Source organism: Bubalus kerabau, chromosome 1 (assembly GCF_029407905.1).
Source record: "Bubalus kerabau isolate K-KA32 ecotype Philippines breed swamp buffalo chromosome 1, PCC_UOA_SB_1v2, whole genome shotgun sequence".
NCBI classification, from domain to species: domain Eukaryota; kingdom Metazoa; phylum Chordata; class Mammalia; order Artiodactyla; family Bovidae; genus Bubalus; species Bubalus kerabau.
The window spans coordinates 250,168,009-250,185,013 of NC_073624.1; the positions used below are offsets into that span (position 1 = coordinate 250,168,009).

Genomic DNA, 17,005 nt, shown 5'->3' on the forward strand with positions numbered 1-17,005 from the left:
ACTATGTGGCATGGCGGAACTTCTCTGACCATGCATTTAACAAATATCATATAGCATAAAAAGAGCAGTTTAAAACATAATTATTATTGTGTTTTTTTTTTTAAAAATTAGTGACAGGTGCAAGCTTTGTGGTATTCAATGGAGCTCTAAAAGCATCTTCAGGATTTCTTGCTAAGTCCAGCATAGTTGAAGGTATGAGTTTCTTCTTTAAGATTGCTTTAATGTAAATATGTTTTCTATCTGCTTTTAAAAATGTATTTGATACTTACAAAAGAATATATATAAGTTACAAAGCATAATACCTCAAACTTACGTGAATCATCACTCAGCCAAGAATTAGAACATGACTAATATTTGGGTCTACCTCAAGCCTGACAACTCTGCCTTAACCTGCATTTCTTGTTTGTTTATAGCCTGAAGGTCAGTCTGAGGTGAGAGCTTAGGGTCTTCTCAGGTCTGGTCTTAGCATACACACACCCTGGGCGTGCACTCAGTATTGCACATGCATGAGGCCTCCTGAACTCCCAGATATATGTTAGAGCCTTTTAAAGTACTTATGGACATCTCATTCCCCAGATTTTCCTGTAAGTATTTGCTTGGCCTATTGTTTGCCTCTACTATTATCTGCTGCCACAGGCAGCTATGATGTTGATCACTGGCCACTAATTGTTTTTGACAGATGTTCCCTGAGAAAAGACTTATTTTTCACTGGGCAAGCTTAAGAGTCCAGTCAAATAAAGACATTGTATACAGAGTCTCCTAGGGAGGAGTCTTCCAGAAACCACCTGACCAGTCTAAAAAATGACAGTAATGAAATTTTGAACAGACTGGTTCCAGATAGGAAAAGGAGTACGTCAAGGCTGTATATTGTCACCCTGCTTATTTAACTTATGTGCAGAGTACATGATGAGAAACCCTGGGCTGGAAGAAGCACAAGCTGGAATCAAGATTGCCAGGAGAAATATCAATCACCTCAGATATGCAGATAACACCACCCTTATGGCAGACAGTGAAGAGGAACTAAAAAGCCTCTTAATGAAAGAGGAGAGTGAAAAAGTTGGCTTAAAGCTCAACATTCAGAAAACGAAGATCATGGCATCTGGTCCCATCACTTCATAGGAAATAGACGGGGAAACAGTGTCAGACTTTATTTTTTTGGGCTCCAAAATCACTGCAGATGGTGTCTGCAGCCATGAAATTAAAAGACGCTTACTCCTTGGAAGAAAAGTTATGACCAACCTAGATAGCATATTCAAAAGCAGAGACATTACTTTGCCAACAAAGGTCCGTCTAGTCAAGGCTATGGTTTTTCCAGTGGTCATGTATGGATATGAGAGTTGGACTGTGAAGAAGGCTGAGTGCCAAAGAATTGATGCTTTTGAACTGTGGTGTTGGAGAAGACTCCTGAGAGTCCCTTGGACTGCAAGGAGATCCAACCAGTCCATCCTAAAGGAGATCAGCCCTAGGTGTTCTTTGGAAGGAATGATGCTAAAGCTGAAAGTCCAGTACTTTGGCCACTTCATGTGAAGAGTTGACTCCTTGGAAAAGACTCTGATGCTGGGAGGGATTGGAGGCAGAAGGAGAAGGGGACGAGAGAGAATGAGATGGTTGGATGGCATCACTGACTCGATGGACGTGAATTTGAGTGAACTCTGGGAGTTGGTGATGAACAGGGAGGCCTGGCGTGCTCCGATTCATGGGGTCGCAAAGAGTCGGACACGACTGAGCGACTGAACTGAACTGATAGAGTCTCCTAGGGAAGAGTCTTCCAGAAACCACCTGACCAGTCAAAAAAATGACAGTTCTCCAGTAATGAAATTTTGAAGGAGTTCTAGCCCCATTTGCCTTCTCCAGTGTATACCAAGCTGCTGGTTTTTACTATGATTGCTGACTGTTGGTTTTTAAGGCTAATGCTAAACTGGAAAGGAGGGGAGGGAACTAGGAAAGTTAAAATGACACAAAGCTTGCTGTTTTTAATCACAATTCTGCCATTTTTCTTATAAATATTCTCCAGATTGGTACAAGTCTTTGGTTAATTTCCAGAGTTTCAAAAAAGTTGCTTCTGACACTTTATTAGTTTCCTTGTTCTTTTTATGGAGTATTTTCAGACGTTCTTAGTCTGCATTTTCACTAATATCCTCCTCCATACTATCTCAGTTACATAGCTTTATAGGAAGTCTTCCTATCTCTGATGCCACACACATGCCTTATTCCTCATTTAGTAGTGGTCTGGCCAGTTTTAAGTCTTTTATGATGTTAATTTTAGGATCAGCTTGTTAGGTTTAGAAGGTCTATTGGACTTTTTATTGTAATTGCATTGAATTGCTACTTTTATTTTGAGAAAATTGGCATATTTTCTATTTTAATTGTTCCTATCCATGTACATTGGGTACCTTCAATTTATTTACATAATACATAATGATATTTTTTCCAATAAAATTTTTTAGTTTTTCTGTAGGGTATTTTCTTAATTGATTCCTGTACCTTATCAGTTTTATCGCTGATGTAAATAGTATTTATTTTAATTTTAGTGTAATACAAATGCCATTATAATTTTTTAAATTTACTTTTTATGGAGGTTGAGTTGATATAAAATATTATATAAGCCTCAAGTGTACAACAAACTGATTCACAAGTTTTAAAGGTTATATTCATTTATAGTTATTATAAAATATTGGCTGTGTTCCCTTTGCTGTACAATATATCCTTGTATCTTATTCAGTTTACACCTTCTGGGCTGTATTTTTTAATCCCCTACACCTTTGTTGCCCCTCCTACTTACTTCTCCCCACTGGTAACCCCTAGTTTGTTCTCTATATCCATGAGTTTGTATTTTTTGTTACATTCACTAGTTTTATTTTTTAGATTCCACATATAAGTAATATGATACAGTATTTGTCTTTCTCTGACTTAACTTCAGTTGATGTAATACCCTCCAAGTCCATTCTTCTTGTTGCAAATCACAAAAATTCATTATTTTTATGGCTAAGTAGTATTCCATTGTGTGTGTGTTCTGCCCATTTTTAAACAGGTTGTTTTGTTTTGTTTTTTGATATTGAGTTGTATGAGCCGTTTAGATATTAATTTCCTTATCCTTGCAAATATTTTCTCCCATTTGGTAGCTTGTTTTTTTGTTGTTTCAATGGATTCCTTTGCTGTGTAAAAGCTTTTAAGCTTAATTAGTTCCCATTTGTTTATTTTTGCTTTTATTTTCCTTTGCTTTAGGAAACAGATCCAAAAAATACTTCTACGATTTATGTCAAAGTGTGTTTAGCCTTTTTCTTTCCTAGAAGTTTTATGGTTTCTGATCTTACATTTAAATCATTCATCCATTTTGAGGGTTTTTTTTTTTTAATTGTACATGATATTAAAGAATATTCTAATTTCATTCTTTTACCTGTTGCTGTCCACTTTTCCCAGCACTGCTTATTGAAGAGACTGTTTTTGCTCCACTGAATGTTCTTGCCTCTGTTGTAAATGGATTAACCACAGTGCAAGGATTTATTTCTGAGCTTTCTATTCTATTCCATTGATGAGTGGTTCTGTTTTTGTGCCAGAACCATACTGTTTTGATTGCTGTAGCTTTGTATTAAATAGTATAGTCTGAAGTCAGGGAGCATGATTCCTCCAGTTCTGTTCTTTAAGATAGTTTTGGCTGTTCGGGTCTTTTTATGTTTCCATACAAATTTTAAAATTATTTGTTCTAGTTCTGTGAAAAATAACCTTGGTATCTTGATAGGATTACATTGAATCTGTAGATTGCCTTGAGCAGTATGGTCATTTTAACAATATTAATTCTTCCAGTCTATGAACTCAATATATCTGTGTCCATCTGTTTATGTCATCTTCAATTTATCAGTGTCTTACAGTTTTCTGAGTAGAAGTCTTTTACTTTCTCAAGTAGGTTTTTTTATTCTTATAAAAATACCCTAGGTATTTTATTCTTTCTGATGCAGTTGTAAAAGGGATAATTCCTTAATTTCTTTTTCTGACAGTTTGTTAGTGCATAGAAATGAAATAAATTTTTGTATATTTTGTATCCTGCAACTTTATCAAATTCATCGATGAGCTCCAGTAGTTTTCGGATGGTATCTTTATTATATTGAAGTATGTTTCCTCTCTGCCCACATTCTGAAGGGTTTTTATCATACATGTATCTTGAATTTTGTAAGAAGCTTTTTCTGCATCTACTGAGATGGTCATATGGCTTTTATTCTTCAATTTGTTAATGTTGTGTATTTCATTGATTGATTCGCAGATACTGAAAAATCCTTGCATCCCTGGGACAGATCCCCTTTGGTCATAGTATATGATCCTTTTAATGTATTCTTGCATCTTTTTAAATTAAAATTTTTATGTGTTTGTTGCTGGCACATAGAAATTAAACTAATTGATTTGTGTATTTTAATCTTATTACCAGCTGTATTGCTAACTTGTGTTATTTAAATAATTTGCCTATAGATTCTTTTAGAGTTTTTTATATAATTAAGTATAATATATATTAATAATGATAGTTTCACATTTTTCTTTAGATCCCCTATGCCTTTTTAATTTATTGTTTATTGGCTAGGACTTCCAGTGGAAACAGTGATTGCAAATGTTGTCTAGATCTGTTTTCCTGTTTGTGTGTGCACGCGCATGCATGTGTATGCACTCGGACTGGTCAGACTCTTTGCAACCCCATGGATTGTAGCCTGCCACGCTCCTCTGTCCATGGAATTTTCCAGGCAAGAATACTGGAGCCGGTGCCATTTCCTTCTCTAGGGGATCTTCCCAACCCAGGGATCAAACCCGTATCTCTTGCATCTTCTGCATTGGCAGGTTGATTATCACTGAGCCACCTGCGAAGCCATGTTTCCAGTGTTGGTGTTAATTGCTCAGTTGTGTCCAACTCTTTGTGATTTCTTGGACAGGAGCCCGTCAGGCTCGTCTGTCTAAGGGATTTTCCAAGGGATTCTCATGTAAAAGTGAGTGAGCTTTATGACTCAATTTTGTGTGTCATATCTGTCATTCTGATGATGGAATGTGATGTATTCAGTTATATTGCTTATATCACATTGTATGTGATAAGGAATAAGGAAAAACATGTTTTATTTTTGTTGGATTTTTTTATGATAGGTTTTGATTTTGTTCCTTTTTTCAGGGCAGCAGTTTGCCCTGTGACCTCAATTCTTTGATAGATCTAAGAGTTATTCATTTTACATTTGTTCAGTTTTTAAGTTTTTTAATTTTTTAAATTTAATTTTAATTATTTTAAAAAATTAAAATTGAAATACTGTTGATTTATAATATTAGTTCAGGTATACAGCACAGTGTTCAGTTATATGTATCTTTTTTACAGATTATTTTTTTTACAGGTTTTTTCCATCATAGGTTATCAAAGATAATATGGTTCCCTGTGTTATACAGTAAATCCATGTTATTTATATATATATATTAGTGTGTATCTGTTAATCCCATACTCCTAATTTATCCTACCTCTCCCTTTCACCTTTGTAACTATAAGCCTATTTTCCATGTCTATGCGTCTGTTTCTGTTTGTAAATAACTTCATTTGTATTATTTTTTAGATTCTACATGTAAGTGATAAATAATATTTGTCTCTGTCTGACTTTACTTAGTATGATAATCTGTAGATTCAAGTTGCTGCAAATGGGAATATTTCATTCTTTTTCATGCTTGAGTGATATTCCATTGTATATATGCAACACCTTTACCATTCATCTGTTGATGGATACTTAGATTGCTTCCATGTCTTGGCTGATATAAATAGTGCTGCTATCGACATTGGGATACATGTATTTTTGTTTGAATTAAGACTTTTTGTCTTTTTTGGATATACGCCCAGGAATGGCCTTGTTGGATCTATTTATTTATTGGAGTTCTATTTTTAGTTTTTTAAAGAACCTCCATGTTATTTTCTATAATGGCTGCACCAATTTATATGCTAGTAACAGTAGAAGAGTGTTCCCTTTTCTTCATACCCTCTCCAGCATTTATTATTTGTAGACTTTTTGATGATAGCCATTCTGATGGGTGTGAGGTGCTATCTCATGGTAGTTTTGATTTGCACTTCTCTAATTAGCAGTGTTAAGCATCTTTTCATGTGCTTTTTGGCCACCTGTGTGTTTTCTTTGGAAAAATGTCTGTTTAGGTCTTCTGCCCCTTTTTTGATTGGGTTGTTTGTTTGATATTGAGCTGTATGCACTGTTTGTATATTTTGGAAATTAACCCTTTGACAGTTGCATCATTTGTAAATATTTTCTCCCATTCCATTTCATTTTGTTTATGGCTTCCCTGCTGTGCAAAACTTTTGAATTTGATTAGGTCCTGTTTGTTTGTTTATGCTTTGTTTTCTTTTGTCTTGGCAGACTGACCTAAGAAAAGATTGCTGTGATTTATGTCTAAGAATGTTTTGCCTGTGTTCTCTCCTAGGATTTTTATAGTGTCATGTCTTATATTTAGGTCTTCAAACCACTTTGAGTTTATTTTTGTATATGGTGTGAAGGGAGTGTTCTAGTTTCATTGATTTACATTAGTATCTGGCTTTCCCAACACCATGTCTTGAAGAAACTGTCTTTTCTTCATTGTACAGTCTTGCCTCCTTTGTCAAAGATTAATTGACTGTAGGTGTGTGGGTTTATTTCTAGGCTCTTACCTTTTGTTCTCTTGATCCGTATATCTGTTTTTGTGCCATTACCATATTGTTTTGATTACTGTAGCTTTATAGTATTGTCTGAAGTCTGGGAGGCTTATGTCTCCCAAGATTGTTCTTTTTTCAGGATTTCTTTGGCAATTCTGGGTCTTTTGTGATTGCATATAAATTTTAGGATTATTTGTTAAAGTTCTGTAAGAAATGTGATGTGTAGTTTAATAAGGATCACATTAAATCTGTAGATTGCCTTGAACAGTATGGCCATTTTAACAATATTAATTCTTCCAGTTCAAGAGCATGGAATATCTTTCGATTTCTTTGAATCATCATCAGTTTCTTGTATCAATGTTTTATACTTCTCAGTGGATAAGTCTTCCACCTCCTTGGTCAGGTTTATTCATAGGTATTTTTTTTAATGCAATTTTTAAAGGGATTTTTTTTTTAAACTTTCTGATATTTCATTGATAGTTAAAAGAAATGCAACATATTTCTGTATGGTAATCTTGTATCCTGATATCTTGTTGAATTTATTTATCAGTCTTAATAGTTTTTGTGTGGAGTTTTTAGGATTTTCTATGTTGAGTATCATGTCATCTGCATATAATGACAATTTTACTTCTTTCCTTCCAATTTTTATACCCTTTATTATTTTTCTTATATGATTGCTGTGGCTGGGACTTCCAGTACTATATTGAGTATAAAGCCAGTGGAAGTCCAAGTCTCTCAGTTGTGTCCAACTCTTGGTGACCCCATAGATACATAGTCCATGGAATTCTCCAGTCAGAATACTGGAGTGGGTAACTGTTCCCTTCTCCAAGGGATCCTGCCCAACCCAGGGATCGAACCCAGGTCTCCCACATTGCAGAAAGATTCTTTACCAGCTGAGCCATCAGGGAAGCCCAAGAATACTGGAGTGGGTAGCCTATCCCTTCTCCAGTGGATCTTCCCAACTCAGGAATTGAACCAGGGTCTCCTGCATTACAGGCAGATTCTTTACCAGCTGAGCTAAAAGGGAAGCCCAAAGTCGCTCAGTTGTGTCCAACTCTTTTCGACCCCATGGACTGTATGTAGTCCACCAGGCTCCTCTGTCCATAGGACTTTCCGGGCCAGAATACTAGAGTGGGTAGCCGTTCCCTTCTCCAAGGGATCTTCCCAACCCAGGGATCAAACACAGGTCTCTCACATTGCAGGTGGATTCTTTACCAACTGACCCACCAGGGAAGCCCAAAAATACTGGAGTGGGTAGCCTATCCCTTCTCCAGTGGATCTTCCCAACCCAGGGATCAAACCAGGGTCCCCTGCATTGCAGGCAGATTCTTTACCAGCTGAGCTGCCAGGAAAAGCCCATATTGAGTAGAAGTTAGGTTTATTCCTAGGTATTTATTTTTCAGCTTTCTTCTTATTGTGAAGGTGGGAGTGACACTTTCTGTACTCTTTACATGTTGGAGCAGACCCCAGAAGTCTTTAGTATTTTTTGTTGGCAGGCTTTCATTTACCTAAAGTTGTCTACCTTTCATTTTTCTGAAACTGTTTTTATTTCATTCGCATTTTTTAAGGGTATTTTTGCTAGATATAAAATTCTGCTTTGAAAGTCTTATTTTCTTTAAAGATGTCACTTCTTTGTTTTTTGGCCTTCATTGTTTCTAATGAAGTCAATAATCAGTTCAGTTCAGTTGGTCAGTTGTGTCTGACTCTTTGCAACCCCATGGACTGCAGCACGCCAGGCCTCCCTGTCCATCACCAACTCCCAGAGTTTACTCAGACTCATAGTCGGTGATGCCATCCAACCATCTCATCCTCTGTTGTCCCCTTCTCCCGCCTTCAGTCTTTCCCAGCATCAGGGCCTTTTCACATGAGTCAGTTCTTTGCATCAGGTGACTGAAGTATTGGAGTTTCAGCTTCAGCATAATTTTAAAATTTTTCCTTGTATTTAATGTGCCCTTTTTCTCATCTGTTTTCAGGATAGCCTCTATCTTTGGTTTTTCACCAGTTTTACTGTGATATGCCTCAATATGGCTTTCTTTGTATTTATCCTATTTGGCATTTATTGAGTTCCATATTTGACGTTTGTTGAGTTCTTTGGGTTTGTGTGTCAATATTTTTCATCAAATTTGGGGAATTTCATAACCATTTTAAAAAATGTTCTGATCTCTTTTCTCCTTCTGGGAGATATATATCTATGTATATGTATGTGTATATGTATATCCATATCTGTATTAGGCTGTTTTCTATCATCCTATAGAGAAGGAAATGGCAACCCACTCCAGTACTCTTGCTCAAAGATCCCATGGACAGAGGAGCCTGGTGGACTACATACAGTCCATGAGTCACAAAGAGTTAGACATGACCAAGTGACTACCACACACACACACACACACACGCAAGCATCTTTGATACTTTTTTTATTTTCTTCTTTTTTCTCTGGGTTCTTCAGATTTGATATTTGTTGACCTTTATGTTCTCTGATTCTTTCTTTTGCCATCTTCAATGTACTACTAAACCTGTCCATTAAAGTTTCTATTTCAGTTGGATTATACTTTAAAGTCCTAGAATTTGGGGGGAGGGTTTCCCAGTTTCTATTTCTCCATTAAGATTATTTAAAGAATCTTTATTCATTTAGCTGATATTTGCTTTTTCATTCTTAGAATCTTTATTCATTTAGCTGATATTTGCTTTTTCATTCTTTGAATGTATTTTCCTTTAGGTATTTGAATATATTTTGGAACATATTTCAGTATTTAAAGTTTTTTTTGTATTTAATCCAGTGTTTTGGCCATCTTGTGGTTAATTTCAGTTTTTCAAAAAGTTCAGTTGCTCAGTCGTGTCCTACTCTTTTCGACTCCATGGACTGCAGCACGCCAGGCTTCCCTGTCCATCACCAACTCCTGGAGCTTACTCAGACCCATGTCCATCGAGTCAGTGATGCCATGCAACCATCTCATCCTCAGTGGTCCCCTTCTTCTCCCACCTTCAGTCTTTCCCAGCATCGGGGTCTTTTCCAGTGAATGAGTTCTTCGCATCAGGTGGCCAGAGTATTGGAGTTTCAGCTTCAGCATCATTCCTTCCAGTGTTTCAGGGGCTTACAGTGTCCTGTCACTGTCTGGTAATTTTTTATTATGTACTGTCATTGATATGCTCAAGAGACTTCAGATTGTTAGCTTTTGCTGAAGAAGGCTTATTTATATTTAAGCTGGCATTTTCATGTCTGTTTACCTTAAGCCTGTGTAGTCTTTATTTTGTATTTTTGTAACAGATGAGTCTGTGGATATCCTAAGGTATTTACAGTCTGGCAGGACTCATTTTCAAAATCTCTTTTGCTTGTAGATTTTGTAAGGGCTTTCTCTTGGCTTTGCATAGTTCAGGTTTAATGAGGTTCTATTGTCTATTTTGGCTGGTCTAGACTACCATTGTTCAAGCTGGTTTTAGAAAAGGCAGAGGAACCAGAGATCAAATTGCCCACATCTGCTACATCATCAAAAGAGCAAGAGAGTTCCAGAAAAACATCTATTTCTGCTTTATTGACTATGCCAAAGCCTTTGACTGTGTGGATCACCATAAACTGTAGAAAATCCTGAAAGAGATGCGAATACCAGACCATCTCACCTGCCTTTTGAGAAACCCATATGCAGGACAGGAAGAAACAGTTAGAACTGGACATGGACCAACAGACTGGTTCCAAATAGGAAAAGGAGTACATCAAGGCTGTATATTGTCACCCTGCTTATTTAACTTCTATGTCGAGTAGTACATCATGAGAAATGCTGGGCTGGAGGAAGCACAAGCTGGAATCAAGGAATCAAGATTGCCGGGAGAAATATCAATACCCTCAGATATGCAGATGATGCCACCCTTATGGCAGACAGTGAAGAGGAACTAAAGAGCCTCTTGATGAAAGTGAAAGAGGAGAGTGAAAAAGTTGGCTTAAAGCTCAACATTCAGAAAACTAAGATCATGGCATCCGGCTCCATCACTTCATGGCAAATAGATGGGGAAACAGTGGCTGACTTTATTTTGGGGGGCTCCAAAATCACTGCAGATGGTGACTGCAGCCGTGAAATTAAAAGACGCTTACTCTTTGGAAGGAAAGTTATGACCAACCTAGACAGCATATTAAAAAGCAGAGACATTACTTTGCCAACAAAGGTCCATCTAGTCAAGGCTATGGTTTTTCCAGTAGTCATGTATGGATGTGAGAGTTGGACTATAAAGAAAGCTGAGTGCCAAAGAATTGATGCTTTTAAACTGTGGTGTTGGAAAAGACTCTTGAGAATCCCTTGGGCTGCAAGGAAATCCAGCCAGTCCATCCTAAAGGAGATCAGTCCTGGGTGTTCATTGGAAGGACTGATGTTGAAGCTGCAACTCCAGTACTTAAGGGGCCACCTGATGTGAAGAGCTGACTCATTTGCAAAGACCCTGATGCTGGGAAAGATTGAGGGCAGGAGGAGAAGGGGATGACAGAGGATGAGATGGTTGGATGGCATCACAGACTCAATGGACATGAGTTTGAGTAAACTCTGGGAGTTGATGATGGACAGGGAAGCCTGGCGTGCTGCAGTTCATGCCGTCACAAAGAGTCAGACCCGACTGAGTGACTGGACTGAACTGAACTGAACTGAGACTACCAATATCTCCCAACATTGCTTGAATTCTAGTATCTCTGTTCTGTTCCAACTGTATAATAGCTGTTTTCTATTGGGCCTCATCTAGGGTCACTATTGTGTCCTGAGTTCCAGTCCACGGACTCAAAGAGACCCTTGAACACAGTCTCCAGGTGCTTCTCTTTTTAGTGTCTTGACCACAGATTTCAATCTTCCCTAACCCCTTATCTTTCACTTCTCAGCCCAGAAGGGCCATTGTAGGTTTAATAGTAACCAAGCAGAAGTTGTCCTCAGAGAGCTTGGACAGTTGTGGGCTTATCTATTGAATATTCCTGTAGGAACCATGGTATTGTACTTCCTGTTGTCCCTAGATGTTTTCTGACAGAAAACAATCATCAAAATGATTTAAAATATGATTTAAAACTTGTGTGGAATATATTTTGATGGCAAAATTTATGGCATAGACATATAAATTTATATTAGTAAAAGAAATGTGAAACATAACTCTTTATTTTTAGATGGCTTAATGGTACAAATAACTCCAGAGACTATGGATGGCTTGCGGCTAGCTCTACGAGAACAAAAAGACTTTAAAATTACATGTGGGAAAGTTGATGCTGTAGACATGAGAGAATATGTGGACATCTGCTGGGTAGATTCTGAAGAAAAAGGAAACAAAGGGTAGGAATTTTTTGTTGTCAAAATGTAACTGATCTGATGGAGGAGAAAGGATAAAAGTATGCTGTTAAGAAAATTAAATATTTTATAAATATAGAATTATACCATTAATTTAAGTGCATATACTTTAATTACTAAGTGCAGTATTTTTTCCAGAAATGTACCTAACCAGCATCATGTGTATTTCTTTACCTAGGATGCTGTAAGTTATTAAAGGGTGGTCAGTTTGGGAGGGGCCGGTGATACAGTGTGCATTGTGTAGCACTTTCGGTTTCATGCCGGGTCTATGAAAGACAAGCTACTTTGACTGCTGTATGGTACCTTGAGACACATACATATTTTCACCCCAGACTACCTTTTATATACCAGATATGTATTTCCGTGAAATTATTTCACAAATTTTTTAAATTAATTTTTTATCAAGGGATAATTGCTTTATAGAATTTTGTTGTTTTCTGTCAAACCTCAACATGAATCAGCCATAGATATACATATATCCCCTCCGTTTTCAACTTCCCTCCCATCTCCCTCCCCATGCACCCCTCTAGGTTGATACAGAGCCCTGTTTGAGTTTCCAGAGCCAAACAGCAAATTCCTTTTGGCTATCTATTTTACATATGGTAATGTACGTTTCCATGTTACTGTTTCCATACATCTCACCCTCTCCTCCCCTCTCCCCATGTCCATAAGTCTATTCTCTATGTTTCTCCATTGCTGCCCTTTAAATAAATTCTTCAGTACCATTTTTCTAGATTTTGTATACATGCATTAGAATACAATATTTATTTTTCTCTTTCTGACATAGTTCAATCTGTATAATAGGTTCTAGGTTCATCCGCCTCATTAGGACTGACTCAAATGCGTTCCTTTTTATGGCTGAGTAATATTCCATTGTGTATATGTACCACATCTTTTTCATCCATTCACCTGTCAGTGGACATCTAGGTTGCTTCCATGTTCTAGCTATTGTAAATAGTTCTGTAATGAACAGTGGGATACACGTGTCTTTTTCAGTTTTGGTTTTCTCAGGGTATATGCCTAGGAGTGGGATTGCTGGGTCATATGGTGGTTTTACTCCCACAATCATTTTTTGTAAGTAATGGAATCCTTTGGATGTTTATTCTGTAGTATGTTGATCCATTGTAAATACAACTGAATTCAATAAGATATGTTTAAATTAGAGGCCTTATAGAATATTACTGCCATTCCCTCTTACCCATTTTCTTTCTTTTTTTGGAGACTGCCTAAGGGACCTGGAACAAAAAAGGAAGAAGAGGGCTAATGTTGAAGGATTCCAAAATAGAGTTTTTGAAATACATGAGATAGCTTTTCTATTAGGAGACTATTTAAGGTAGTTTAAACCTTAGGTCTGAATTGGGGATTTGAAAAAGTAGATATAATTTGCTACACAATTTAAAAAATCTTGGTAAATGAATGTGAACTACAGTTTTAATTATTTTTTATGTAATTGAGATGTCTTAACTGCTGCTTTAAATTAATAGCTTTAGTAATTTTTACCCTTATTCCATTTCTTCAAGTCTTATAATTCACTTCATAGAAAGCACTTTGGTTAATAATTCTATTACATTTTTTCTGCAGTGTTATTAGTTCAGTGGATGGAATGTCATTACAAGGATTTCCAAGTGAAAAAATAAAACTGGAAGCAGATTTTGAAACTGATGAGAAGATTGTAAAGTGTACTGAGGTATCATAGAAAAATGATCCCTTCTGTTTACATGCTGTGTTTGGATATATCTTTGTTAACTTGGAGATTTCACAGTATTCAACCTCTGAATGTTTCAGTGCAGCTTATTACACTTTACATTATATCTTGAGACACACATATCTCCACCCCAGACTGCCTTTTACCCACCAGATCTGGATCCCCGTAGGATTATTTCAGTTTATTATATGGTGACGCTGCCTGTCAGCTCACGGTTAGGTTTTGGCAGCACTGCCATCTTTGTTTATGCAATAACATGTTATTTGACCATAGTGTTTTCATTTTTCTTATTTTACAAAAAATAAAATATTTTATAGATATCAGTTTATAATCAGAATTCACATATGGAAGTCATTTTTACTTGTTCCAATTTTTTAAAATATGATTAAAGATAATATGAAACTATACCCTCCCAGCCCCTTAGTCTACCTGCATATTCCCCCTCATTCTACCTCTTGGGTCAATCAATGTTACTAATTTCTTAGGTATTTGTGATTTTAGGTACGTACAAGATACAGAAACTATAGAGGATACCGAAATTACAGAACATTATTTCTTTGTTTGATCTTAACTTCATTAAGATGTCTTTATAAGATGGGTATATTGTAAGATGGACTCACTAATACTTTTCTTTAAACTGAGTTAACAAAGCTTTTGTTGCTACAAGTTAACTTTAGGCAAAAACAGCTAAGTCATTCCTGTATCCCCTAACCTCTGGTTTTAAGTTTTTACTTATAGATCAGCCCAAATATCGAGAATGTTCTTAATTAGTGAATTTCATGGCACCAACCTTGGAATTTTATTCATAAAATTCAATTGAAATTAGCAATTGCATTTTTAAAGTTACTTTTAGTCTTAATCATGACTTGTTTCCTAATTGAATATATTTCAGGTATTCTACTTTCTAAAGGACCAGGATTTATCTATTTCAGCAACTCGTTACCAGTTTGCAAAAGAAATCGCCATGGCTTGTAGTGCTGCACTGTGCCCTCACTTGAAAATTCTAAAGAGTAATGGAATGAATAAAATTGGCCTCAGAGTTTCCATTGACACTGATATGGTGAGACATGTTTTTCTGATGTACTTCTGAACTGAATATATCTTATATTAAAATAATCAAAAGTTTTTTAACCTTTTACTTTGGGATGACTGGAGAGAACTAAAATTTGTTGAACATTATTAATATTTGGTATGTACTTCATGTACATCATCTCCTTTACTGTCCACAGCAGGGGCCCATGAATTTTTTTTTTTTGGTAAAAGGCCAGACAGTAAATAATTTAGGCATTGTGGGCTATCTGTTTTCTTTCACAGCTAGTTAACTCTGCCATTGTAGTGTGAAAGCAGCTATAGACAGTATATAAACAAACTGAGCTGTGTTCAGTGAAACTTTGTTTTCGAAAACAGTGGGTGGGCCACATCGACTCACAGGCCATACATAGCTTACTGATCCCTACACTACAACATTCCTGCTTGATAAGTAGGTTTTTAAATTATGCTGGCTAGATTCTATATGTGGTTTAAAATCATGAAAGTCTAAAGTGTTAAAAAGGGGGAAATTTCAGTTTTTTCCTCCTGTGTAGGGAAAAACCATTTCTTCCCTACTGTTTCTTTCCAGTGTGTCTCTTTTAACTAGTCACAGAAAACACTTGGTCACCAGATGTGTAGAGGCTTTCCCCCACACCAGTAAGCAATTCTCAGACACAAGCAGGTTATCTTAAGAATTCAACTTAATTTTGACTGATCTACACAGAGAGGGACTTCCCTGGTGGCTCAGATGAAGAATCTGCCTGCAAAGCAGGAGATGGGTTTGATCCCTGGGTTGAGAAGACCCCCGCTGGGGAAGGGAATGGCTACCCACTCCAGTATTCTTGCCTGGGAAATCCGGATCATGGACAGAGGAGCCTAGCGGGCTGTGTTCCATGGGGTTGCAAAGAGTCTGACATGACTGAGTGCCACTTTTTTCACCCAGAGATAGCATCAGAACCTCCAGGTCTTACCGGACTGCCTCCTCCCGTTTCACATTTCACACGTTTCACATACTTCATATGTGAGTCACAGCTGCCACCTGTGTTTTTGACCAACCAGTTATGGATCGGAAATTCCAATGACACCCCCATCCTCCTTGTGTTTAATTAATTTGCTAGAGTGGCTCACAGAACTCAGGGCAACATTTTCTTGTGTTTGTCAATTCATTAAAGGATACGCAGATGAAGACATACATAGGGCAAGGTCTGGTAGGATCCTGAGCAGGAGTTTCCAGGGGTATTATCTCACAAATGTGTATATATATATATCAGGGCCACCTCATTAAACATTTTCAGAGAGCAGCATTCACACAATTCTCTATTTAATTGGTGACCTCTAGAGGTAGTAACTCCAGGCTACAATGTAAATGGTTTCAGTAGAGTTGCTGAGATAATAGCCCTGAAAAGACCTCCTTCCTGCCCTTGACTCCTAACACTTTAGTCCACTTCCATACTCTGCTTCATCCTCCCTTCCTAATCAGGCAATCAAATGTTATCCATTTCTATGTATTCTTTGTAATTTACGTGTATGAGCAAGTAAGTTTGTATGTCCTTTTTGTTGTACTTTTTTCACTTTTTTTAAAAAAGCAGTGCTTCTTTAACTTAATATATCTTAGGGAGATTTCATATTAATAACATACTCTTTTTATTTATTTATTTATTTTAACATACTCTTTTTAAAAGTTGCATAGTAGTAGTTGACTATATAAATGTACCATAATTTATTTAGTTCTTATGCATGTTTAGTATGTACTGCTTGATATTTAAGGTATCCACAATATTTTGCTTTTGCTTAACTGTGAGTATATAACATTCCTGGAACTCCCAGGTCCAAGTATGTACTCAGTAGATATTACCATATTGTCTCAAATAGAGGTTATGACAATTTATACTTCTGCCACAATTTATGATAGTATTCTTTCTCTCACATTCTTATCAAGGCAGCATATAATCAAACTTTTGAACTTTACCAATTTACTAGGTTAAAAAATGGTACTCCAGTAGTATTTTAACGTGCATTTTTAGCTGCTTCCAACATCCAGTATAATAGATTTCACTCCAGGTTTTTCATTAGAACAGTCAATCTTTTTCTTTTTTTTTTTTGGCTGTGCTGGGCCCGCGCTACAGCCCATGTCCCTTGCAGTGCAAGAGTGGAATCACCACTGAACTGCCAGGGAAGTCCAAGAATGGTCAGTCTTAACAGGAATAATTTCATATGCTAAAGGTTTGCTTTTCTTCAGGCAGGATGTGTTACAGTTCTTATTGGAAAAAAGAACTTATATTTTTATCTATTAAAAGTTCCTTTTTCAAGGAAGCATCTGAT

General features: G+C 36.7%; 1 protein-coding gene across 10 annotated transcripts in view; it reads left to right on the top strand.

Annotated features, from left to right (window-relative positions):
* ZFYVE16 (zinc finger FYVE-type containing 16) overlaps positions 1-17,005 on the top strand; it is a 61,109-nt gene that overhangs the window by 40,992 nt on the left and 3,112 nt on the right. For all 10 annotated transcript variants that reach the window (XM_055562826.1, XM_055562829.1, XM_055562825.1 and 7 more), the window contains 4 exons: positions 112-192; positions 11,772-11,934; positions 13,531-13,636; positions 14,547-14,714. In XM_055562826.1, the coding sequence (XP_055418801.1) occupies positions 112-192; positions 11,772-11,934; positions 13,531-13,636; positions 14,547-14,714 (518 nt within the window). The remainder of the gene's footprint in view (positions 1-111; positions 193-11,771; positions 11,935-13,530; positions 13,637-14,546; positions 14,715-17,005) is intronic.